The 27950-nt window shown below is 34.8% G+C and overlaps 2 protein-coding genes across 5 annotated transcripts in view; one reads left to right on the top strand and one right to left on the bottom strand.

Moving 5' to 3' along the window:
• The window catches only part of LOC139098996 (putative receptor-type tyrosine-protein phosphatase mosPTP-1), a 141700-nt gene that overhangs the window by 102807 nt on the left and 10943 nt on the right, over positions 1-27950 (top strand). For 2 of the 3 annotated variants that reach the window (XM_070651389.1, XM_070651390.1), the window contains exons 7-10: positions 23351-23566; positions 24122-24402; positions 24476-24592; positions 25839-25981. In XM_070651389.1, coding sequence (XP_070507490.1) covers positions 23351-23566; positions 24122-24402; positions 24476-24592; positions 25839-25981 — 757 coding nt within the window. Of the gene's footprint in view, positions 1-12731; positions 13583-23350; positions 23567-24121; positions 24403-24475; positions 24593-25838; positions 25982-27950 lie in introns of those variants that run through there. The other variant, XM_070651391.1, reaches the window with a different exon arrangement.
• Positions 321-25250, bottom strand: LOC139098997 (G-protein coupled receptor Mth2-like). Of its 2 annotated transcripts, none has more exons than XM_070651393.1 (7): positions 24132-25250; positions 2561-2950; positions 2297-2432; positions 1697-1967; positions 1267-1638; positions 846-1025; positions 321-727 (listed from the first exon to the last, which is right to left on the bottom strand). In XM_070651393.1, exons 2-7 carry the CDS (start codon positions 2846-2848, stop codon positions 511-513), a joined length of 1464 nt encoding a protein of 487 aa, XP_070507494.1. In that variant the 5' UTR covers positions 2849-2950; positions 24132-25250; the 3' UTR covers positions 321-510. The 2 variants fall into 2 exon arrangements, with proteins under 2 accessions (XP_070507494.1, XP_070507495.1); XM_070651394.1 differs by lacking the exon at positions 24132-25250 and adding an exon at positions 10496-15739.

Here is a 27950-nt window from a genome sequence, read left to right as displayed (position 1 = left end):
CAGTGTTCTGAGCCAACCCCCTCCTTCTTTAGCAAGAGGGGGTATTCTAGCTGCACCCCTGAATCCTTCAACCTCTGTTTTGAAAATTCCTCTATACGTCCTTTAATGGATTCAAATATATATCTAGAATTATGAATCCCCCTCAGTTTTGCTTCCATACGAATTTAGATGACAGAATTTTGACGAAATTTTGACTTAAAATTGCTCATTTGAGTGAATAAACAGTGAATAATGTGTAGTTGTTTAGCTATTTATCAGGGACGTATCTTGAAATTTCTGAACGAGGGGTTGAGGGGGTCACTCTTGAGGAAATTAATAAATAACTTAGTAACTTGCTATTTTATTCAAAAAATCGTCTAAAATCTCTTAGGAATGTAAGTGTACATTTTGATTACTTCTAAACAAAGCCAGTAGTAGACTCGAATTTTCCATACAAAATCCTAGTCAACTTCAACCCATCCTTTTAAGTCTAATACTGTATAACTATAACATTGCAGTCTATAATCTATTTCATGACTGTCTCGACAGTTTCTCTTTCAATTCATTCATAACACTCGAGTTAAAAGATGTCTCATCTAGAGCTTCATTATTGTCCTCAACGACAGGTTCCTCGTTACATGGAATATCGATATCGACTAATGTTGCCGCAGACCCTCCAAATTGAACTTTTCTATCTGCCAAATTTCCTCTGGATCGAAATCTGTCGCGCTCTTTGAAGTCATTGTATCTGAAAAGTGAGATTAAGTCACAGATTAGTATAGCTCGAAGTTGGCATGCATTTCAGATGGAGGTGACTCTACTCAATAAGATATCAAAGCCAACATCAACCCATTTGCTCTTCATACCTTTTATTGAGTATCTTTATGACTCTTGGTTGATACACAAATGTGATAAAAACAACAAGTCCTTGCAGACAGTTGAAGATTGATGCTACAAAAAGCCAAGTGCTACCAAGAGAGAATGACAATATTTCAATGATCCAGGGCAATCCCATGATGACTGATAAACGCATGTAGCAAAGAAATCTGAAATAAGTAATGATTGATGTAGATTCTTACATAGTTTATAGAGTCAAGTGATGTCCATGACGAAGAAGCGTCCATGAGACATTCAACTGGCTCCCATGTGACATCCAAGTGGCGTCCATGTGACGTCCAAGTGGCGTCTATGTGGCGTCCATGTGACGTCCAAGTGGCGCTCATGTGACGTCCAAGTAGCGCTCATGTGACGTCCAAATGGTGTCCGTCCATGTCAGGACCAACCTACCTTCTCCGATTCTCACTAGTGTCACCATGTCCGCAATGTATCCTACTAGTGCTCGTCCTGCCAATTCTAGCTCTTTCCCTTCCCACACAATAGAATTTCCATGCAGTAACTCCATAAAAGATTATGTTTATTGAAATTAACAGCAATATAGGTCCATAAATGTATATCCATTGTATTATCTTAGGATGACTGTCTTTATCAAAACTGTTGCTGATTGAACAAGAACCATATCCAATGTTATTATTAAACCTATCCGGAATAAAGCGGAAAAAGTTGAGAACGAAGACAATTGTCATATAAATTATTGGAATTCCAAATGCATATGCACAAAATATGATGAATTGTTCCTTGGATTCACTTCGGATCTCCACCCTGTATCATAAAAAGCTTATAAAATATTGTAATTCAGACTCTGCAAGTTTATTCATACCTAAATGCCCTATAAATGTCATAGCACATAACATTCAACCAGAAGAAGCAGCATAGAAGTGATGTTAATAATGTATATCCAAGTGTAATGCAAATTATTTTATACTGTATGAGATATTCATCCGTAAGGCTGTTAACTATTAATGTAATGTACATTACTGTCAATGATGAGACATAAGCCATCAAGCATTTTCCATGTAAATTTCTCAACTCTTTTGTGAATCCATATACTATTAATGTAACTAACAGGAACGGCAGTGATGCTAGCATGACTAAGATAAATGTAAATAATTTGTATTAAATTTCATTATTGATGACTATGCAGCAGAGCTAGAAGTCGACTCTGATTTTGTATGGGGCTCGTTCAATACTGCAGAATTGCAGCATTGGACAAACAATAGGGTACAGCTGCAAAATGCAGGCTTGAGCATCTGAAATGCAGGAAATACGGCACGGCACGGCAAGGTGAGTCATTGGTACCATGCCAGGTATACCACTGTATCGATCCAGTGGTATATCTTTATCGTTTCATCCCAATGGTGTACCTATACAGCATCGTACCCTTCCACCACCAGAGAAATCGACCCCACTTTATACTTACAATATGGATAAGTTCTGCTGATCGATTCCATTTCATTTGGGGCAAAGCAAATGTTGAATACAAATTCCTGGTCCTCGATGTCAATGCAATAATGCTTCCAAGAAATTTGTTTGCCATCTTCCTCAATGTGGCCATTCTAAAATGTAAAAAAATTTCATAAACAGTTAGGCTTTCTTGATTTTCTGGTTCAGCATGATTTATGGGACATATGTTCTAGGATGAGACAAATTCTCATCCCGTACCCATTGCCATACACGAGCTTACCTTCAAAAACACTATTTCCTCGAAAGTCCCTCGATAAACTCCATGATTACAGTCCAAACCAGACAGCACCCTGTAAGGCTGCTTCAAGTTCATTGAAAAGTTAAATCCATTAAATTCGTGAGGCTTTCCACCACAGGTTAGTTCACTATTGCAGCAGTATCTGACACACGTTTCATTTTTCTTACACGAATAGTCATTTACGTCTACATAGTCCTTAAATAATATTATTGCCACTAATATAATTGGTATTGCTGTTGCTAGAACTATTGTCAGTGCTCTCCAATTCATTTTAAATAATTGAACTTATTGTACTAGATGTGAATAGAAACTGACTTTTTTTTATAGCTGTAAAATCCGCCGGACATTCAGTATAACATAGTTAATCATAATCTGTAAATAAAGTTATAGTAATTACGTCAGTTCTACATAAAATTTGATGATAAAATGATTTTTAAATTTAAATTTTATTTTTGGGCACTGATTCATTTTATGACTTAATATTTGCTTCATATTGCTTCATACTGTGTTGATTAAATTATGTCTTTAAATAGACATTACTAGATATATATGTATAAAGAAGGCGCAAGGTATGTGAAAAAGTGAGAATTCTGACCAAGCCTACGTGACTCTGGTCTGGAGTCTGTTGATGTTAATCTGGTTCAGCTAAGTATTCTGAATCTTGTGATATTCATATGTCAGGAGAACTAAATTAATTTATGTCAAGAACTTAAAGAAGCATTTTCAGGCCTGATTATGGGAACCTGATTTGGGGTCAAATTAAATAAAACTCTCTACATCCTCCCAGACATTCCACTTAAAATGTATGGTTGTGTGGTCATTCACTTATGCCTCGCCTCTATGGCACTGCTTGCCCTATAATGATTGTGAGATCGATCTTTGATGGGAATCGAACTTACAATTCTCATAAAGACTGTGCCTCCAAATATCCGATCTGTTGCCTAACCACTAGGCCATAGATGTCTTACGTGTGCACTGACAGAATCAGGTGCATGTTCAGAGGGAGTCACTCATAAAATTTTCGATTCCTCCCCAGAATCGTCTGCATATGACTTAACAACCCAAAGACTCCACTCACTCCGACACCACAATTCAATTAATCTAATTATATCCCAAAACCACAGAGCAGTAGATATAAATGAAATTAAATTGAATCTTACCTTTGAACATAAAATTGATAATTTGATGAGATCAGTCAGCAAACAGTGATTGATTGCGTTTACATTCAAAAATAATCCTTCTTAGCCTCCTTTTGTTCTGATTATAGTTGTTGCATTAACAATTGATGATAGTTTTGTTCAATGAAGCTTATTACCTATTTAGAAATGATAAACAACTCTAAACTATTGCTACAACATGTTATTAACTAGATTATTGCATATATGTTAATGAATTAAATCCACAAAACAGACTACTTGATACAATAAAGGAAGATCATCATTTTATTCAGTGGTGGACAACCTGTGTGACGCGGTACTAGCAAAAATGATTGAAAATGTCATGAACTGTATGTCATGTGATTTTGATTGAGGGTGTGCCTCAAAATATAAAAGGTTGTCCACCCCTGATCATATTAATTATTATCTGTATATCCATCCAAATGAGCCTATTTACTGCTTATTGTAAGCCATTAACTGACAAACAAAAGGCTTTATCAAAATTATATCAAGTTTCCTGTACACTGAGTTTTGTGGTACTTCAAACTCAATTCACAATCTCTAATCAATAGCCACAAATAATTTTGTGAATGGAACGACAAGACATGGATATTGGATATTGCATGTCTTGTCAATTTATTATCACAATAATAAATTCAAAGCATTATTAAATTACATTTGATTTATGATCCTTATTGATATGTATAAAGGCATAAGCATATATATTCAATAATATTAGTAATGTCTGTTATCTATTTGGTTTAATGGTCAAATCAACACACTACAACATTCCTTTTATTGTTTATATCCATTTAAATGCACATAATTGATTCATTTTAATTTATTGTATTGATAACAATCCAATTTTTTGTTTGATTTTGGATATTCATCATAAAATTCAATATTTTGGTATATCATACATAAATAGATACATTTCCTCTCTTTATAATCCAGGCACAGATTATTATTCATAATTTTTATTTTGGGTTCTTTGTATGTTTGGATTAAATATTTTGTTAGCTTCATTGTTTGGTATTAATAGAGTATGTTTAGGTAAATTGATTGGGTTTTAATCCTCCATTATTTGATACACAATCGCTTTATTGCTTTGATATCGGGAATGATAAGTTTTAATCGGTTATATCAACAACGTAGCAATATTTCATTCATAGATATTGAGTAAAAGTTCGCTATTTTCGGATGCCATAAGGGAATGGAATTGGGTATCAATTAAGACTTGACTCATATACCCGAATTCATAGCAAGAATTGACTAATCAATCAAAAATCTAGCTCTAGGCCGACGTGACTCTGATTTGTTGCAGAATTCATTTTAAATTAGGCTGTCATTGATCTGTCGTGATACTGGATTTGGGATTAGGCCGGTGTGACTCTGACATGGTGCCAGATTTGAAAGATCTGTGATAGAGACTGTGACTGAGACTAAGACTGTGACTGAGACTGTGACAGTGACTGTGAGATTGAGACTGAGACTGAGACTGTGATTGAGACTGTGACTGAGACTTTGACTGAGACTGTGACATTGACTGATACTGTGACTGAGACTGAGACTATGACTGTGACTGAGACTAAGACTGTGACTGAGACTGTGACAGTGACTGTGAGATTGAGACTGAGACTGAGACTGTGACTGTATGCTGGGAATTCTTAATCTCGGTGTCAATAGCCTTTAGACCCATTCGATTAGCATTGGGATTAATCATCTTGTCATGAATACAGAGATATTTCCAAATTTGTTTAGAAGATTATACAATTAATTCTGAATCTTCCATTCCTTTATTAAAAGCTCCTAAACTTCCCTCAACTTTCTTTCCAAAATCACCAAATATTTCACTTAAAAAGCCAACAAACTTATTTGTGTTTTATATAAAACATTCATATCCAAACATTATACTTTCTCTTTTACCTCCTCCTCCCTTAAGTTTCCTCTTTTTCAATTTTGCATCTTCTTTTTAAAAACTACAATCAGTTTCCATTAGCTTCAAAGATTAAATTTAATTTTACTTTGCGAAAAAAAAGTTTTTTTTCCTCAACTAATGAAAATTTTATGCAGCTACAGGAATTATTAACCGCATAGTGAAAATTATTTCTACCCAAAAAAAGAGATAGAAAAAGTTGTTATTTACTTTCTGTTGTGGCTAAAATGCACAAAAATTTTTTAATTCTACATGACACAAGTGAAAGTTTTAATTGCCTTTAAAAAGATTCGTTCAAGTTGAAATTTTCTTTATTAAAAAGAATCTTTTGTTGTTGTAGCACTGCAGTACAAACTGTCTGATTATTTCAAGATGAATTTTTTCTTATTGCGTCTCACAAAGATTCTCATGTAAAGGAAAATTGGTTCTTATTTTCATTCTCTGTGAAAATTTTTTAATTTCCATTCAGTAAAGTTTTAATATTATCAAAGTTTTTTTCGTCTTTTTTATTTCACTTTTTGTGCATGTTCAATTTGTTATGGGTGGGAATGATCATTTGTCGCACCGTTGGAGGCTAATTTTCTATGCTTAACTACTTATGTGCTCAGAGCTCATGAAGGAAAGTGTCAATGGAAGCAGTATCCTAGCAATCAAAGTGGGTCCTCTCAAGAGCAGAGTAAGCGAAGAGCAGTGCTCATGATCATCCTTATCTAGTATATTTAAGGTGAGCAAGCACTTGAGAACATACTCTTTGCCTGATAGAGTATTACATTTAAAATCGGGAATTGTTAAGCGGTAATCAGCAAAAGAGCTAGTTTTAGACAGAGATCATGTACCACAATTGATCTGTACGGCCAGTGCAGTAAGTAAGTAGTAGTAACTTACGTCGTTAATGAAGGAGTAAAAGGTTGATTTCTGAATTCTGAGTTCGTCGTAAACTGACTCTACTTACACACTTACCTCGTTGACGGCACAGATCATCTGTAATCCATAGTCTTCAAATCGCCAAAAACTGGTTCTATCGCCCACTTTTGCATGTACCAAATGCAATGTTGTCACTATCGACAGCTTGCTTTCAGGAGTTCTTGGGTCTACCACGAGTTCTCTTACCATCCACGAAGTCTGATTTAAAGACCTTACTTAATGGGGTTTCTACAGGTCTTCTAAAAACATGACCAGCCCATCGGAACCTGATTCCTTTGAAAAGGTTTTTATGTAAGGTCAGGGATCAAAATTATAGCCTAGTGGTTAGTGAATTTGACCGGATATCGAGAAGTGGCGAGGTTCGATTCCCAATTGACATGAATCATTGAGTGATTATATACATACTTCCTTCAATTTTCACATTAAGCTTCTTCAATCTTCACCACTTTTCCAATTTTCTTCACAAATGACCTTTAATGAGACAATATTCCGTTATCAAGTTTCAAGGCTGCTGGACATATTTCACCGCAGTCCTTCCAAGAAAACAATTCATTTTGGTTTCAAAAAGATTCGACAAAAAATTTGGAAAGGATCAATATTGCTATTGAAGGTCAAATTTTGATTTTTTGCCATTTTATTAAGTATCTTTAAATCTAGTCTCGACATACCAGAAAGTCATGGGATGTGAAAAAAGTGGGAAATATTTTCCTTAAGGCAATGAGACTCTGGTTTCTGGGCTGAGGACACTGTTTTTTGAGTTTTTTGGGAATGTGGCTTTTAGCATAGCTACTCGAAGCTCTAATACTTTATGTCCAAGTGATTACTATTTATTCGTCATTGCTATGTCATTTGAGGTTCCAAAAGTCTCGATTTGGCTAGAAAGAGAACCAAGACCAAGACTATAAGGATATATTCCAAAGAGTCAATCTGGATACCGAGATCAATTCAAACTCTTAAATTCTCTGACTCTCGACACCGACAACTTCCTTGAAAATCCCAATTACCCATCAATCCAACGGTTCGACTACCACCAAACTCCCATTCACATCCTTCAGGCAATCCCACAAAAATCTTCCCTTCTTTTGTCTAAAAAACGTGGTCAAAGTTTTACATTTCCGACTTCTTAACTTTACTTTACTTGCAAACAGCATGTGACAAATTTCGTACCGTGTCTTATTTCTGCTGCTGTTGTTTTATTATTGTTATTATTTAACAAGCATGGATGAAAAAAAGGAAGAAGCAAATGTTGATCAAAAATTCACATCACACAGATTATTACTTTTACTTTTTTTTGTGGATGGATGTAACTTGTTGTTGCACATTGATATATTTTTTGGTAGATGATTGAAATGGAGAGGATACCATAAACTTTTTATGCCATAAGAAAAAGTTACATCCGAAATTGTTAAATCAGTTTTACAGGCATGAGGTGATAAATTGATGGAAATTAAAGTTGACTATATGTGTAGGATATAGGAGGTGTGGGGGGGATAATTAAGCAGCAGCTCTATCCGAAAGGGGAATTAAAGTTTTGATAAATGACCAGACACGAAAGGATGATAATTTATTGAATGGAAGGTTTTACTCGACCTTAAGGTGAAATTCAGCATTTAACAGATTTTTTTTGGTTTGTTAAAGTTTTGAGGATAATTGATGAAGTTTTGTGGATAGAATGTGCAGACTGAATTTGTTGTTTACAGTTTAAGCCAGGAGTGGGCAACCTTTCATACTTCGTGGCACATCTTGGACCGAAACTGCAGAAAGCGTACGTACATGTCATTTCCAAGCATTTATGGATACACACTAGTGTGCCGCAGCACACAGGTTGTCCACCACTGGTTTACAGTTATGCACCTGTATTTACCGAGAATTCTCAAGCATCATTACGTAAATGAACTTTTCCTGTGAACTTCTCAATCAAAAACTGGAAAATGAATGAAGCTCTCAGAAAGTTTTAAGCACTAAACTTTTCGCTTGAAGCTTCAAATGAATTGACTTTTTTGTCAACAGTTATTGAGTTCCTCATGAATTACGGACATTATAAATTAGGATTTGTTGGACCTTCCTGGAATTTAATGGATGTTCTTTTGAAAATCATGTGATGAATTGTCAATGATGGAATGGGGTATGGAATATTGGTACCCTCACATGACTATACCCTCACCCCCAATCCTTTCCATCCCTAATTACCAATAAATCCGTCAATAATGTTAAAAATCTCGTGAAAATGCTTAACAGCATAATTGTGTCAACATTCGACTTAATTTATGATGTGCAAATTTTCAAGTGCTGATAATAAGAATGTCATTAATGGCGTCTCGTCTGTGCTTCATACAAGAGCGATGAGACTTCATTATCATTATAAATGGTGCGTAGAATATTTGTGCTTAACATTTTGAAAGTGGAATGTCCTTTAAATATGCATGATGGTTAATAAATTTTAAGTCGTGACTGGATGGAATTTAATGGATAGAGTTTATTAAGTTTTGGATAATGAGTTTGTAATGGATGGGATTTATAAAGTTTTTTTTGGATATGACTTGGAAATTTCTGAAGCATTAATTTCTATGGAAAATTCAATTGGACTTACTGCGAATTATAATGCAAGCTGTTCCATGAATGACTTGTTTACAATTTCAGCAACAATGTTACTTCCGGCAACCTTCAAATCAGGGATTTTGCCAGAAATGTATTCCCGAGTGGAACAGGCTGCGAATTGTCTATCGAATGTGAGAAGTTATACTCAACTCCTAATTCCTATGCTAAAGCTCCAACTTCAACTTCCATCCTCACAACTTTAAACCGTCTAGTCTCATCAAACCATTATATCCATCAGAAAAACTGTAATTTAGCATTTTCTCTCCAGTATTTGGAACAGCCATTAACAAAAATAACGCAATTAAGACGAAACTTTACCCAAAAAAAAAAAAGTCGAGAGAAAAACTTCCAACATTAAATTCAACCGAAGCTAATCTGAATAATCCATGACAAACCTCATTTTTCTAGCTTACTCATCTACAGCACTTTTTTTGTGTGTCTAATCTTTAACAACTGTATCAAAATAGATAATTAAATATTTCAACACAAACACAAATATCCATTAAGGAATTCTTAAAGCTTAAGCTTTAAAGGGGCGTATTCAGGTGGAATGGAGAAAGGGGTTGATCCCCAAATCCTCTTCACATGCTGAATTTGCAAATTCTTTAAATTTCGAATTTCGAAAAATTTGAATTTCGAAAATTTCGAATTTCGAAAAATTCGAATATCGAAAATTTCGAAAAGTTTGAATTTTAAAAAATTCCAAAAAGTTTGAATTTTTGAAATTTGAAATTTTCGAATTTCGAAAATGTCGAAATTTCGAAAAATTACAGAACCCTAATCCAGGCTCATCAAAACATTTATATCCAACACGTGCTAAGAACTTTTCCTTGTTACTTATGTATATCATAATTGAACTAGCATAATTAAGTAGAACATATCAGAAACTTTGTAAGCATTTCCATATTATAATTTTTACTATAAGAATACGTTCGTGTTTGTTGTGGAATAATTGAATGAGTAGGCTATTGATTTCAGCGTATGCTTCTTATAATTAATTCATTAATGAGCTTCAAGATGATAAAATATAATTATGTGGGAAGAACTTTCATCTAAATACCTATGTATGAAAAAATATTAAGTTTCAATGTTTAAATTAATAATATTAGACAATAGCTGACACTGATGTGTTTGTGATGATGGTAAAATTTAGTTTTTGTGGGAATATTGAGGCTGTAATTTGACTTGAGTACGAATTTCTATGAAATTAGTAAGCTCAGGCAGCACGATGCTTCAAATTTCGTTATTTAACGGAATAATTAGCCACAAACAGCTTTTACAGTGACACCATGACACACTCACGTCTTGTCGTGAACACAGTGACTTAACGACAGTCTAATGAATACGTTGTGCTGCTTCCGATAATATCCTGGTAGTATATAAGTTTCCAATCACATTCCCAAATTAAACAAATCGGCTACTTGATCAAAAATCCAGTCTTACGTCCCTGAAACTCTGACTTAATGCCGGAACTCGGTTTTAATCCGACGCCATTCCAGAGTCACACTAGCTTCATGTCATCCCAGATTCGCACAAGCCGCGTGTCATTCCAGAGTCACACCAATCTGGTGCCATTTCAGAGTCACACCAGTCTAGTGCCATTCTAAAAGGCATGGTGCCAATCCAGATTAAAGCTTGACTGTTGCCGGATTTCGGACTGATAAACCGATTTGTATTATTTGGAATAAAAATTGAAGGACAAACTTCATTTCAAGTTATAACAAATGATTCAAAGGTATAGACCAATTTTAATCAACTTTGGCTCCTTCCAGCTACCTCTCTTGATGTAAAACACTCAAAATTTAAGAAGCTACTCAAAAATCTGTCTATTCATCATTTCCATGAGATGATATAAAATTAAGCAATAAAAAATTAATTTCCTCAGATATTATACAATTGTGCTGCATCAGCATGTACGCAATTTTATGCTTTTGATTCCGGTCTATTTGATTTGCTAAATTAAATTCAGGTGAAACTTATTATTTCTTCTTTCTTTCCATACCATGACAACCATGACAAATTGAATTGAAAATATGGACATACATGTGAATGTCAAGTTCAATTTGCGGTAAAGTAACTCCTACGTCATACTTACATTGCCCTTAAGCATTATTAATTTGACATTCATTGGATCTTGATGAAAAATTATCATATTTTTGGGTAAGAAATGGGACTATAAATGGCTCCCCAAGGGGCAACAAAGTTGATCCTCATAACACTTTTTCCCATGACACAATGACCTTTCAAGATAATACATCATATTTATGGGTTTCAGTCATTATTATTGTCAATACTCAAGGCAATTAAAAGTTGTTAACCGGATCTTTTGGATTAGACCTTGAATGGGAGATTGAAAGGATGTAAATTTTAATATGTTCAGGCACAATCCGTAATGGAAGTGGGCTAGAAAGTTACATGATGATGAGTTGGCTGTTTCTTATTGTTATAAGCTATTTACTACTAAATTGCTAAGTCGACATTCTTCAAGCTCTGTTCTCAACATTGTAAAATACAAGACACTCTAATTAGGTATTTAAGTAGCACAGGGTAGTCGGTAGAGCATAGTAAGGCTTCTTAAAGTCTTGATCTTGACAAATTCTCGAGACCGAAATCCTGGTTGAAATCAAGACTACCCGAGAGGTTGGGAAGTTAGTCTTAATTGTCGGGAGTTCAGGAAGTCGTTCTTGATTCCCGGTAAGTCAAGAAAACAATCTTCGTTCGCAGGAAGACTCAGTCTCGGTCACGGCATAGAGTGACTTAATGTCACAATTACGTCGTTGTATTAACAGCATACAATTTCACGTTTATAACAAGTCATAAGGTTCACTAGTCATAGCCATCTCTACCAGGAGCTAAATTGCTGTTTTATCAAGCTTCTCAGCAGCTCCTGATTGCTAAGTAGTTTAAACACGTGACTAAGAATCGCAAAATCAACGTTCAATTCCTATTGAAAATCATCTTCAAAACATTTACCTCTATAGCCATCCAAGTATCAAAACTATATCCCTAACACACATCATTCAACCCTTTCCAGACAACATTAATCCTCATTAAAATAATCCGTTAGACACAAAAATCTGTTGCACGCCATGTGTGTGTGTCTAAAGAAGAAGTCTTATCAGAATCCAATAGGAAACTTTTTCTTATTTCCCGCTATTAAGAAGTTCCATAAAGTTCATTCAATACTCAAGAGATGGCGCTCGACAGTAAAAGTTTTAATGATAAAATGAGCAACAGGAGAGGCATATTGAGCATTAAATGAAAAATGTTTATTATGATAAATGTGGATAGTTTGGAAGTGGATTAAGGTAGTTGGGGAAGTGGGGATGAAGGTAGTGAGGATGATTAAGGTGTAAAGTATGAAAGTCATGAGGAAATTTTGTAAAATTAGTAAGCATTGAAGATGCCATAGAAGTTAATTCCATCAATAATCAGCCAACCCATCTCGCTTGAGTGTTGCTCACTTGCTCGGTGTTTTTTTTCTTCTCTTCATCCAATTCATTGTGGTGCAGTGGTTCTGTCTTCATGGAAAAAAAAACTTTTTTTTTTTGAATTCCAAATTCTCAATAAAAATCGATAATAATCTCACATTAATTACATTATATCTAATCATAAGTGATTAATCTATTTGAATTTCATCGAATTCAGTGTTTATATAGCGATAATTGAGTCATAGATGTAGTGTATTCATATAAAAAACATGAAAGTGTTCAGGCCCAAATGAGAGAGAAAAAAAAATTACAAAGGAATAAAAAAAAAGTCATTCTGCCCACAAAATTGCCGAGAAGAAGTGCACAATTACTTAATTTAACTGATTTATAGTTCATTTGTGTGACATTTGCATCTCCATTCGCTCATAGGAGCACTTATTGATGGAGATATAAACAACATTTAGTGCCATTTGGATGATTCAGAAATTGAGAGACATACAGTGAGAATCCCAGTCAGATTTTGTGCATTTTTTTTATATTATAAGAAAAAAAAAGAGAATAAAAGAATGAAAATGTATTCGGAAACGATTGGTTCCAATAATATGTGATTCATCTCCGAAACAGCATCTTGACTAAGAAGCTAGAAACTTCCGTAAATACATAAATATTTTATAAGACAATTAACAGTGAACTAGTTACAAGATATAATATAAAGACACAAAGATGGAACCATTGTTCATTGGAATATTAATAACATTAACTGTATGTGCATCACATCCATTGGAAACGACAAAGTCACCGCTAGATATTGGCAATAATGCCATATTAAGTAATAGTAAAACAAATGATGATGTAGTTCCACTTACTCCAATTCATAAATCAACGACGGAGGAAATTCGTCTTAATATAACGTTGAAGAGCGATGAGAATGATAAGGAAGTTGTGGATATTGATATGGGTATGTACACATAAAGGTTCTCGACACAAACAAAAATTTTACAGTGCTAATCCTCTCCTTACTCGATTATTTATGAGAAACTGTGCAAACAAGAAATTCAATTTTTTTTATTCTCTATTTGCTGAGTGTTTTCAGCATGCAGCACAAAAAAAAGTGTCTTTGTGTTAAGTTGTGTAGGAAATGCCACAAATGGCAATGAAGGAAGAAAAAGGTTCATACAAATGGGAATTTATATTATCTTGAATGGAATCGACTATGTCCTGCTTATTTTTAACTACTACAGTAAGGGACAAGTCACATTAATATGCAAATGTCACTCATTAAGGATTAAAAAAAGTCGACATAGACTAGATATAGACTAAAGGCCCCTGGAACCCCTCAAATGTATATAGTACATGAGAGAATTTCTTTGCTTCCTTTTTTTTAATGTTCGGCATGTTTTTCTCTATCGAGTAACGATAACGCACGTTTCTGCGCAAAAACGGTTCTATGTGTACACAAAACATAGAGAAAAAAAAAGAATCCTCTCATATCCATCCCATCCCCCCTCATACCCTCACAATACAAAAAACTAATAATGAGATGATGAGAAAAATTTCTTTAATAAATTTTTACAATTTTTTATTTACTTTCTTGTTATTAAATTGCTTGAAATTTGAGTTACGAGCTAGTATGGATGTGGTAGGGATGTTATTGCATGTGGTCAATTGAAGCGCATTTGAGATACATTATTGAACATTTAGAATTATGTCAAGTTATGAAATTGGTTAGGCAGGCATTATTGCTTATGTTTTGCACGTCTAGATTCAAGTGATGCCTGGTCATAGGCAAAAGCTATGATTATATTAATCGACAACTTTCCATAGACACCTATCTGAGAATTCTGGTTTAATGCAAAGGCCATCAGGGAAGATGACAAACTGGGGAAGGGATCATCAACGGAAAGCAGCAACCTTGAGAAACAGGCCTCGTACGGAAGCTAATTTGCATGTCACTCCTGGTTTAAGCCTCTTTAAGGCTCATATAATGTCTTGAGTATCGGCCAAACCCTTGATATATCGACAAACACTCTATACTTATAATAATTGGGAAAACTACTACTTGGTAGGAATCGAACACAAGTTGTTGCAAAGAGAAAGTATTGAGTTTTCAATCAGTTGCCTAAGCACTCGGCCAAAGTGGCCTCTTTCCCTCACTGACAGAGTTATCAATATATGGCATGATGCCAAAGATTCCTTAATACTTCGAGACTATTTACATCCCTATCAAGTAATTAACCAGCAGTCAGACAAATATACAAGAAGTCAGTTGATCAATCATCCTTCTAGACTGACAAATGAACATCCAGTCGGACAAACAGTCAGCCAGTCAGACAGACAAACAATACCCAGAATATTCCATGCAATTCCTTTTTTTAATTAACTGCACCAGAAAGACACAAAATGTTAGTCACGAGAGTAAATTAGCATCAATTTTCATGAATGGACATGAGTCAGCCTCTCAATTCATTCTATGGCTACTTAATTTTCGTTGTTTGCTCATTACCTATTATCAAATTACTCACAATCTTTTTTGTATTTCTTCTCTTCTCGTGTGGCTGTTGACTAACTCACACTTTCTGTTATTGTTTGTGGCTTGTTTTTCATGCATCGGTGAAGATTGATTGTTTCAAACGGTGGAATATATATGTGAAACAGAACTGAGTGAATAAAGCGAAAAAGTAAGAAGGAGAAGGTGTCGTCATTTAGTTCTGTGGGTGGGGATTCATTTGTACTGAGTACATTTAATGAAAAACTCTTTTTTGTCACCTTTTTAATGACATAAAAAGGCTCGTGAGTGTGTTGAAAAGTGCATAAAGTGAGAATTGAAACTGAGGTGCTAAATGCACATCCGAGAGGAGTATAGAATTTCATAAAAAAAGCTTCTAGGCGACAAATTTTGCGGTTGTTGAGTTTAGCATTGGCTTTAAGAGTATTATGACTTGACTAGGTCATTGAACTTTTGTTTGAATTCTATGAAGTTTGACATTTAGAGGCAGTTAAAAGGTTGTGTTGGGTTAATTATTGTGATTTTTGTACTTCCTATGTCCTATATTTGTGGAATTTAAATTCAGAAGTAATTATTGTTAATTGGTCCAGATAATCCAGTGTTGCTCAACCTGTTATTCTTCGAGGTATACCTTGGTGGTATGGATTGGCTGAAATGGCTCGCCATACAATGTTTGGCATTTTCAAGCATTTTAGCAGCTTGCAAGAGTACCGCGGCACTCAGGTTGCCAACCATTGAAATAACGAGTTATTCGATTGACACAAATCAAGAAGACTACGCCACGGATCCTTCAAGACAGCTCTAGAATTTTGTTATTAGCTCCAAATGGATATTGTATCCGTATGACATTCCTGAAGCTGCCAAGTAGAGGCATCCAAGACGAAACCTTCTTCATTTGAGTCATTCGGGACATTAACAAAGAAACATCATTTATGAATGAACCCTAAAAAATTCTAAAATCTACATTTAAATCGACATCAGAACTACAATTTCCAACCAAGCTCCTTATCAACATTTTCAAGATAAAATTCATCATAGAACTATTTTATAACATTTAAAAGTCTCAAATCTCATGGAAATGAAACACAAGCTTCCATTCTCTTCCAATTCCATTCACGAGAGAAATAAAGAAGACTTTGAACTAATTTCTCATACAATAAAAATGCAAAATTAATTAACTTAGCGTGAGCATGTAAAGTGAAATTAAAATCTTGAATATTTTATTTAATTTTTTTTTTCTTTTAAAAGAACTCAATCTGTAGAGTTTTGGGATTATATGCTATATACTTAAGAGGTAGTCAAACAGCTTATTGAAAATTATTTTTATATTAAAATGAGAACAAAATTGAGATAATTTGTATTCAGCAGTTCTGTAAAAACTTTTGATGCTTCTTTGGAAAGAAAATTAATGAATTTTACAAAGTAAAGTGGATATTTTATGGCTTCGGATGATTTAAGCATGTAGATTTGTGTGATTTACACGAGCGGCAAAATGGGGCGAATTCCAAAAATTGGTCAAAATCAGACATTGTCAAGGTGCCGACTCAGGGCCACTTCGTATCTGACTTCTTGTCAAGTCTCTAGTTGACTCTAGTTGACTCTAGTCGACTCTAATTGACTCAAGTCGACTCTAGTTGACTCTAGTCGACTCTAGTTAACTCAATTCCACATCATTTCCATCAAAAATCCAAATTTGAGCAATTTTGCAAAATAATCTGTTGCCAATTTTCCTCATCAAACTCAATTCTGTCATTATTTCAAATAGCACCAACCAATCAAAATCTAAATTCGGTCCACTCTTACACAATACAAAGCCATTACGTCCCATAGAACCAAATCCATTACCCAAACACAAGAAACTTACTTCTTATACTCAAATCAAATTTTAATGAAACCACAGCAACAAGAAATTGAGTAGTTTTGTATTGTGATAACCGTAGCAATTGCATAATACAGCATAAAAATCAAGATAAATATTTTATTCTAAAAAAAAACTTATACTTTAGAAATGAAACTGAATAATGACCATTTAAATTGTCGGACAAGCCTTTTATGTACACAACTGGGTGTATTATACTCTGGAGAAAAGTCTTAACTAGCTGGAAGCATTAACAAAATTCAAGTAAAATATAATAAAATTCTGAATGTGAATTTTTGTAAATTTTATATTCAGTTGTAATCCTTGACTATATACATGTTAAGCCTTACAAATGTGGATATTAATATTCTCACTCACATTTGCATTCATCCCGAAAAATTGTTGGTGATAACTTGCTAGATATACTGTTGTGTTTTTGAGATAATTTGCTATATTTTGTATCTAGTTAAGAGATGGGAATGAGTTGGAATAGGAAATTAATGTTCATACATCATGTCTCTTTTGTTCGTATGTCATTATTTCTTAGACAGAGCTGATTGGGAAGAAAAAGTTGGCTGGGACTAGAAAAAATTGATTTTTGCTTCTGTCAATCTTTGATTCTGGACATTTGAATTTGGGCTGATAAGTGATGTAGACAGGGTTACTTGATACCCTGACTGATGTCAGTTAAGGAAGGCTAATGAGATTTGATTGAGCATATGCAGCGAAAGACTGATCATAATGATCCAGATTCGATCGCAAGAAGACTACAAACAAGCGACATAAAGTATGAAAAGTCTTTAAAGATGTTCAACAGCCTCTGAAATCGGTCTGCGGATTGGAGACTTGCCTTTTCCAGATTCCCTACCAGACAATGAGTATACTCATCAGACTAACGGAACTCATGAGTATCCTCAGTCAATTCAATTGGGTATGCTTAATTTTGTTAATATATTCAAGAGCAAAGTCGTTGTCTGTTTGGGTATACTATCTACATATGGTAATTTCCAGATGATCTGACTGCTTAGCTATTTCTACGAACTTCATATCTCATATTTTTGTCAAAATATGTGTCAAAAATTGCTCATCTCCTGTCATCTAATTCATCATATGTTCCAAATTATGATTTTATTCGTGAATATTCTATACTAGGGTACAGTCTCGTTGAACATGACGGGTAGACATTTATGAGTCCCGGAAAGTTGGGATTCTATTGGGATTATAGTATAAATGGGTTCATCCACGACTGCAGGACAGTAGACAACAAATGTAGGTCTACAGTCTTAGACGAAATTTTAGGTACAGCCAATAAGTTCAAGCCTAGCTTTAGTCCTTAAACAAGTCGAGTTACAAGGAGCTTAAGCCAAAATGACAGCATTATGACAGACAGGATGACAACTACTCAAAATTATATTCATAATTTAATCAAAACAGAACAGAAATTACTCAAAAAAATTATCACAAAACTATCTCAAAAATGTTCAGCACATCCAATCATCATTATAACATTCAAAAAATACAAAATTAAATTCAAACCCGAAACACACACAATAATTAATAATCCAATAACATACACAATGCCTATGTCAACAATGCATAGCGTACACCATTTATAGCTTTTTTTTAAGCCTTACTATAAAACGTAAAGAGACAAGCCGAACGGAAACTTTTATGTGATTCTCCATTAAACAATGGCAATTAGTCGAACAAAACAAAAAAATAGCCGATAACGTCTAGACAAATATTATTTCAAAAAAATAGTAACAATGTGTGCATGACCTAGTTTTGAGTATGCGATATTGGAGCATATAAAGTATCCTATAAGATTCAAAGCAGCATTTATGGATGTAGAATTGATTTAGAATAGTGGTGGGCAACCTTTTATGTTGTATGGTACCTTGGGGGTATGCCTCGATCGAAACCTAACATGGCATATGGTTATGGATGTAGAATGGATTTAGAACAGTGCTGGGCAACCTTTTATGAGGTATGGCACCTTAGTGGTATGCCTTGATGTTAGTTTTCACACGGTATATGGTTCACGGCGTTTCCAAAAAATTTTGGAGTGCCGCGGCACACAGGTTACCCATCCCCCTGCTCTAGAAAAATCATTCATCATGTATCAAATAATCCAAAAAATTCTATTTTCGGGCATCTTGATTTCATTATTGAAAGAAGCTGATTTATGGTCATTAAAAGAAACACTCGACTCCATTTCAGCTATAATAACAGATGTTGCCAAAAAGCAGAAAATACCAAAATTAAATACGCACCCAATTCTGCCATTCCTCCAATTCAAGTTCAAACTCATTGAACGTGCCTGTACTAGCTGATGTGCTAGTCATTTAATTAAGAATCATCTTATTGACACAATATGTCAATTAATTAAAGGAAGGGCATCGATATATTTTTGCAATTAAGGCATGAGATGTTATGCAAGACTATCAATGTCTCGAGCAGGCAGCAGCACAAAAAATTAAAAACTAGTTCAGTTTTCTCTTTGGCTATGCAAACTTCACAGCTGTGCAAGAATTAATCATTCTGCGCTTGCTGCTATTGTTTCTCTTTATGCTCTACAAATTTATATGTGCAGCAACGAGAAGGAATTTTTCTATGTCAATTTTGTTATCTAACAAGACTTGAAACATATATTTATGGATTTTACACCAGGGTGTTGCTTGGCTGGATGTGTTGATGTGTGTTTTGTGAGGAATGAGGATGAGTGGCTTTTGAGGATGATGACAATGATAGTTTTGGGATGTGAAGTGAAAGTATTAGATGCTAAATGTTTTGGGATATTGTGGAATGCTTTGGAGTATTTTGGATCGGAACCTTACTATTGTAAGGTTCTAAAGAAGAAAATGTACGCTTCTTCAGACATGGTCTCAAGTGGGAATCGAACTCACGTCTTACGATTACTAGTCGCATGCTCCTACCACTGAGCTACCATGGTTGTTGGGAAGTGTTGCACAAAGCATACTTAACCCTTCTTCCTCTATCCATAGCTCAATAAACAGCTCTTATCACTGACAGCATCAAGATTTTGCATCTTGCAGTACTCATCACTGCACAAATCCAAAACATTCTTCGCAATAGAAATGTTCCAGATTAAGTAAAATAAACTCAAAATTGGAAACAGCACAACCACAATTACAAATACATTTTGAAACTAAATGCAATAGTTATGCATGCTGCACTAGAAAATCGAAAGTCGAGATCAACAATCTTTGTTTTTTGTACATTAAAGCTTCATAGAATCAGTGGTGCTAATACAGAAAAGTTAGTTAGACACAGATACAGAATTGAGCTCAGTCTTGGGAAATGTAAATGATCATTAATATCATTCTAGGGATTCTAGATGAACAGTCGAGCTTGATGCTCAGATTTACCTCAGATTTACAATTTCAGACAATAGCACTTCTAAATCTGCTCCGATATTAGAAACCAGAGCTAGATACCGACTTGAACCGACTTTTCCATTCAAAGTCCGAATCCCCATTAGAAACCATAAATCCAGCTCAAAACATCTCTCATCTCCCCATATTCCACGATATAAATATTCATTCACAATAGCTAGCTGCGATTAAAGAAAATAGAAAAAATATTCTCTATGGGAATTAACGCAATCTCTTTCCGATAATCATAAATTGTAGAGAAAAAAAATGAGCTAACAGCAAAAAAATTTTCTTAAGCTATGAGTACATCCACATGTTTTATATTAAATCCCATTATTTCCCATTCCAGAAATAGCACAAAATATATTTTTCTCATTTTCAAGTGATCTGCTTTTGAGTTAAAAAAAATTGAAAGAACTTTGAAAATTATTTAGCAATTTTGTACAGTTTCTAGACATCATGTGTGATTGAAAAATTAAGTCTGAGATGTCTATGGGGGTCGTTCACTTGTTAGGTAACGTGGGATGGACTTTTGGCCCTCAATATCCTTAGGAGCTAAATGTCAATGACAAATTGAATTGCTTGAGGTGTTTCATGTCTCAGAACCAATCTTCCCATCCGCCCAAAGAGCGTTACATCATAAGTGAACGATCCCCAGGGGAATAGTCAGAAATATTTGGATTTTTGTACGAAAAAACCTAGAAAATTGAAGATTTTTTCAAAATGGGGGGACGGGGTTTGATCCCCAAACCACTCACACCTACCCAACTTTGAATGTCCCCTAAACTATTCACAACAATACTAAGCTTTTGACTACGACGATGACTAACTATAATACACATTGTGAGGAGATTCATTCTACACATTTGCGAATTGAAGGCGCCTTATTTCCGCAGAATTTTTCATTTCTCTTTTCTCTTGTTTGATTAATAAATGATTATCAATGACTTGCAAACGTGCTGAAATGATCGTAATTCGTTAGGTCTAGTTAGATCAATGCTGTTAATTTAATTTTATAAGAAAAAAATTTGTTTACGTATTTTTTGCATATATTTTTGAGATTTGGGGGGTGTTAAGGATTGACGTCATGTTTTGGATCCAACTCTTCTTAGGGTGGACTGCCATTGCTCCTTACAAACGCCCCTTAAAGATCATTTATTACATGACGCTCTAAATGAGAGGGGGGGGAGGTGTTCCTAGGAGATGGGGTCCTAAAAATTCATTTTTTTACGTCACATTAATCCTGACCGTCCCCATGTTATTAGCACGACGATCTTGAAATCTTGTTTAAATGTCCATGGACATATTCAATTTAATTTAATTAACAGAACTAATGGATTAGTTTACGTGCAAAAAATGAGCATTTTTAATGAATAGAAAAGTTAGTAAAAAATCCCCAAAAATATAATTTCGTAACTGCGCATATGTTAAATATGACTATCACGTGCTTACTTTTACATTCATGCATATGTTTTGAAAATTACCCAATGTTTATACTACTCAAAAATAATTCTACTTAGTTGCTCTTTTTCTCATGATTTTTTTTGTGTATTATGAAGTTCAGACTTGACGACGTATAGGAATTAGACAGTGATTCATATTGGCGAATTTGTGGAATGTTCTTGATAAGGATTGAGTTTGGATGTACTGAGAGTCGTCAATATAGATTTCATAAAGCTTAATCAGCACCACCCAATACCCAATTTAATGCCTGTCATCCTTTCCAAAACCCCACAAAACTTTAAATTCAAAAATATTTTGAAATTTCCATTTTTATGCGACTCATCACTTCATTCATCATCCATATGACAGCTTTAGTAACCAAATTAATTCCATATGATGTATTAATTTACGGCTTTTTTTGCCATACATACAGAGCTAATTAACGCTTTATGCGGATCTGCGTATTAATATGGATGAAAATAATTTGTTGATAATTAACAACAGTATGACTCAAAAGAATGTAATACAGAGGCATTTGTGGGGAATATTTGCATACTGGGAATGAATCAAGTGGGGTTAAGGGTGTATGCAGGGGGAATTTGGGATCAAAATTCACTATTTTTGGAATAGATCATCAATTTGCTTGGGAATTTAGTAAAAATAATCATGAAATGTCCCTAAATTGTTGCTAATTCCTCTCTTACTCCTTCCTCTCGGTTCCCCTTCCTCCGTCCTAGCTCCCCTCTCTTAGTCAGAAGCATATCAGTCAGAGATCTATCGATTTATGATCAGCAATGTAACTTTAAAGGATTTGGGGTCACCCTCCATATTTTTATCAAATTCTTCGTTTTTGTAGGGTTTTAACGAGGCCCATCTACCCCCTTCCCCTCCATACTATCAGATAATGCCCCTGGATAGAGAAATTCCAATTCTTAATTAGGTTTTTGTAGCTTTATCCTCAATAAATTTAGAAAATTAAGAAAATTTCTTCATTAAAGGAGATTTGACCCAAAAAAACCCTATCTTCACCCCAGTGCATCAACATCATCCAAGATACACAATCCCAAACCTATAAAATGCAAAAATCCATCCACAATACTTTTGAGTACGTGAAATTCCATCCGAATCGTGTCTTATCATTGAAAAAAACTTTTTTTCAAGTTTATGATTAAAAATCGAAAGCAGTAAAATCTAGAAGTGCTTAAAATAAATGAACTGAACAGCTTATCAGTTCAGCTTTACTCTCCGACAACAAAAGCAACAAAAAAAATGTCAAGCGTAAAAAAGTGCCGAGTTGAATTTTAAAAATAAACAAAATATTGCAATTGTAATTCGACCTTGGAATTTTAATTATCTCCCTCATATTGTGACTAGCTTTTTAAGCTTCACGACGTCTCATTTTGGGCATATATATGAGATTGCACATCAACTAGCACAGAAACAATTTTGTTTAAATGCCAATTTTATTCATTCATGCTGTAAAATGTTTATTATTATTGTTCATCTTCTTATTTTCATTTACAGTACCAACCCAGCCTAGAAACGTGACTGTTCATGAAGTAACACCATCATCAATCAGAATCTCATGGCTCGAACCAGAGAAACCAAATGGTCCGAATCTCATTTATCGAATCTATTATACATTCTTAAATCAAACATTACTCGCAATGCCAAAAAATGATCCCGAAAATGTTGCGAAGAGTGAATCGGGCATTCATTATTATACATTGAAAAGACTTAGTAAGTATAGACATATGGATGACCTTGGCCTTCTTTTCGTTTGGCTGCTTCTTCATTTTAGTGGTTGATCGTTAATGATGTCCAATGAGATTTGACGTTTTTAAGTCATTTCTTCATATCTGGGCCGATTTATTCAGTAATGGCACGATAATACATACCGCGTCGTGTCGTATTGCACAAAATCGTGTCGTACTGCACAACGTGTCGTACAGCACAACGTGTCGTACTGCACAACATCGTGTCGTACTGCACCGTGTCGTGTCGTACTGCACAACATCGTGTCGTATTGCACAGTGTCGTGTCGTACTGCACCGTGTTGTGTCGTACTGCACCGTGTTGTGTCGTACTGTACCATGCCATGTCGTACTGTACCATGCCATGTCGTACTGTACCATGCCATGTCGTACTGGTCCATGCCATGTTGTACTGTACCGTGCCGAGTCTTTAGAATAATCGCCCCCCTGCTGAATCTTGGACGTCATTTACGATACCTCCTATCCTCATTACTTCATACGTAACTTAACACCTTCTTTTACTTCTTCTTATGACTCATAGGACCATATACCGAATATAAAATTGTAGTTGTTGCAATTACACCACGTTATGATGGTAATGCATCGACACCAATATTCCAACGTACTGATGTTGCGGCACCGGCTGCACCGATTCTCACAAATCTCGCATGCCAAAAGGATGGAACAATTTACGTAAAATGGAAACGACCAATGCTTTATTATAACACCATCGATTTTTACATCATTAGCTTTAAGGCATCTGCATGGGACTTTTATCGGCAATTCCAGATTAATTCATCAGCCGAACATATTGAAATTGAGGTATGTGGAAGGAATGTCACACATTTTTGGATATGAAATTTTAATGTGATTTTTTCTTGTTCTTGATTGACAGCTTAAAATACCAAATCTGACGATGAATGAAATGTACGAGGTAAAATTGCAGGCAGCATCGTTGAGCATTTTTAGTCCAAATAAGCTTCAAATAAGTGAAGCGACATCACCGAAGCAAGTAAGTATATTGTGGACATATATGACTGATATGACTTCAATTTGAATGTTTGAGATGGTTTTGTGGTTCCTCCAACTCCCCTCCTACCAGTCTTTAACTACGTAGTTACTGTACTCCCTACATACCATACCACAGCACATTAACATCTCAATCCCCAAACCACAGTGAGAAAATCATACAATTTCATGGTGCCAAAAAAATGTCAAGATCATAAGCCACTACCACAACTGTGACTGTCATTTTAATATCATCTTAATTTTATTCTCAAAAGGCTTGAACTTCCATTGTCTTTAAAATCTTAAAGTTAAATGACTGTTCATTCAAAATTATAATTTTTTTTTCGCACGCATTCCACAAATAACTCTACAATTTGAGTCAGATTACTCAAGATAGAGGATGACACTTGCCATTCATAAAATTACTGAACCGCGGAATAATAAAATCGTTAAATCTAAATGATGTCTAATTCATACAAAGTTGCAAAAAATACTTTTTACGGTGATAATTGGGATTTTATTGGGTTTTTGGGGCTTGAATGGTGCCAAAATTGAGTCAAAAAATCAAAAAAGGTTGGACAGCTTGCTCGATCTATAAATGTCTAAATCAGTGCTGTTCAAACTTATTTGTGGTATGACACACCTTCGTCCACGATCGATACCTACACGACATGCGGTTCATGACATTTCCTGAAAATTCGGAAGCACACTAATGTACCACGTCACACAGTTTAGACAACACTGGTCTAAATGATCTAAATTGAGGCTTATATTTGATCAAAACATTACTTGACATTTGGTAGCCATGCAGTCTTTTGAGAGTTTATGAGGATTCTGTCTTTTCAGAGAAATTAGATCTTATTAAGAATAGCCGACATTAAGATTATGTCTCAATATAATTCCCGAGCTGCACAATGTAGATACTATGTCGCTGCATTGGCAGGGAGACGTAAGAAGCTCGGATCTAAGAGTGACCTAACCAAGGAGGGAGTGCCTAATCTAAGAGTTTCCTAAAAGTGTCCATTTATATGCCAAAAATTGAAATTCACTGCTTGTTTCTGTTCAGACATGTTCCTATCTTGACTAGAAAATGACTCTTTACAAGAAACCTAAGTTCAATCCCCATAGAATCTCCCCAAATTCCCCAGAACTATCCTATTCATCAATTATAACTCCCATCAATCTAATCTTTAATTAAGCATAAATCTTCAATAAAAAGTCACTAATCCTCTTAATTCATTCCATTTTAGATCGCACTACAACCAAATTGCGAGCACATTGAAGCATCACAACGTAAAGGTTTCGTACATAATTATGATTTTACAATAATAGCAACAATTGTGTTAAGTTGCTTTGGATTTATGATGGTCGTATTGGTTTTCGTCTTATGGCGGTGAGTATTGATGAATCAATTATTGCGGTTTCCCGAGCTTATTGTAGTGTAACAATTGAGAAATACGAGAATTACAATTCTGTGTGATTCTGAATAAATAACAACAACAACATCGTTGATAACACAAAAGTATATATAAAGTCAGTCGACAGTTGTACAATTATTATGAGGTTGATAAACTTCAGTATCACTCGAGCAATCATCTTGTTAACATCACACAGTGACTGACTTGAGGAATCATTAAAAGTGCGAGAACACACCGGAGTAAACAGAACAGAAGTGAATAAAGGAAGTTGTAATTGAAAATATGTAAAAGAATATGCAAAGACAAAGTAAGTTGCTGACCGGCAGCATGTGATCATTTTTCATTGATTAAAAATTTCCTCTGGATGTGACCTTGCGAAAATTTGCTTCTTCTGCGTCTCTCTCACTTACTATTCTATTTCTGTAAGGCAGTGGTGGACAACCTGTGTGCCGCGGCACATCAGCCTTGATCGAAATCACACTCATCTTGCAGTTCATTTCCAAACATTTTTGCCGACACACAGGTGCCGCAGCACACAGATTGTCCACCTTACTGCTCTAAGCTATTCACAATCGGAACGAAATTTCAATTTTTTTTTTGTGTTTCTCCTTTGATCATGAGATTCTTTGTCTTGAACGCTTTGAATTGAAGATGTAAATTAATTTACAAGCTTGACTTAATTGATTCAAACCTTAGAGATTCAATTATTTTCTCTTAAATGCTTTTGTTATTCCAATTAAAACATCAAAAAAAAAAAAGTTTTAGAAATCTTGTGTCTAGAAATTAATTTTTCGGATGGGTTATTGAGAATTATGAAGGCTGTAAAGGGGTTCCATAGCTTAATAATTCAATTTAGATGATTTTTGAGTTGGGTTTTTAGACTTTTTGCTTCCTCGTGCTAATTGTGAATTATTTTTAGATTTTAATTGAAATTAATTTTTATAAAGTTGTGAGGATTTATGAAGCTTTATGATTAAATGGGGTGATCAGATGTTAAGTTTGTATAGATCTGTGTTGTCCAAATTGTGTTCACTAGTGTGTCATCAACCCCACCACAGAGTTTATTTTTGATCGTGACTTACCACGAGAACAGTTTACCGCGACACGCAGGTCTTAAAATGCAAAACTGTCTTAAAATACAAAAATCTGATCTTAAGACTGTGGTTTTGGCCACAGGAAATCGTGACATTGCTTTAGCGAGATTCTGGCACCAGAATAGCATATGATGTTGTTTCTTACCTATGATAGCAACATGATTCTGGCTCCAGGAATAGCAGGATTCTGAATCCAGATCAGATTCGATGAAATCTGGGTTTAGGTTAGAGTCAATGTGTCCTGGGACAGTGGATTTTCGACCAGTTTAATGCCATGTGCCTTCCTGGAGTGTGTCATGATACAAAGAATGTCAATCACTCTCTTGGAACAGAGAATCCGGAAAGAACACGATAGAGAAATTGTGAAAATTCAGGGTAAGGACAGTGTGACTCTGGTAGGAGACATATCCAGTGAAGTCCACCCAGAGCGGCTCTAAATCAACCTGTACCAGAGTTGTTCAACTTGTATACCCCATGTGCATTCCCAGAAAACTCATACAATGAACTTGAATCAGAGTTTAAATTCAGAAAAATTCTTAATAAATTCGTAATTTAAATTTCAAAATAATTTTTAAAACAAATAATTCATAAAAAAACAACAAAAAAATTTAAAATCTAATTAGTACATATATCGTTATAATGAATGTATAATACATGAACACTTGACAACCAAGTCGACATATAGTCTATGGCTTTGGCAACATGAGCCAAAAAAAAAATATAAAATTTCCTAACCTACGACAACATTTTTAAATTGTAATTTACCTTAAAATTTATGTCACTGAATATCAATTTTATGGCGGTTTTTGCTTCTGTTGATTTATTTTTAAAAAAAATCTCTTTTTTTTCC

This window comes from Chironomus tepperi, unplaced genomic scaffold (assembly GCF_022539635.2).
Source record: "Chironomus tepperi strain 1889 unplaced genomic scaffold, CSIRO-AGI_Ctep_v1 contig_456, whole genome shotgun sequence".
NCBI classification, from domain to species: domain Eukaryota; kingdom Metazoa; phylum Arthropoda; class Insecta; order Diptera; family Chironomidae; genus Chironomus; species Chironomus tepperi.
Note: the sequence above shows the minus strand (reverse complement) of the source record. Positions and strands in the feature narration are given on the sequence as shown.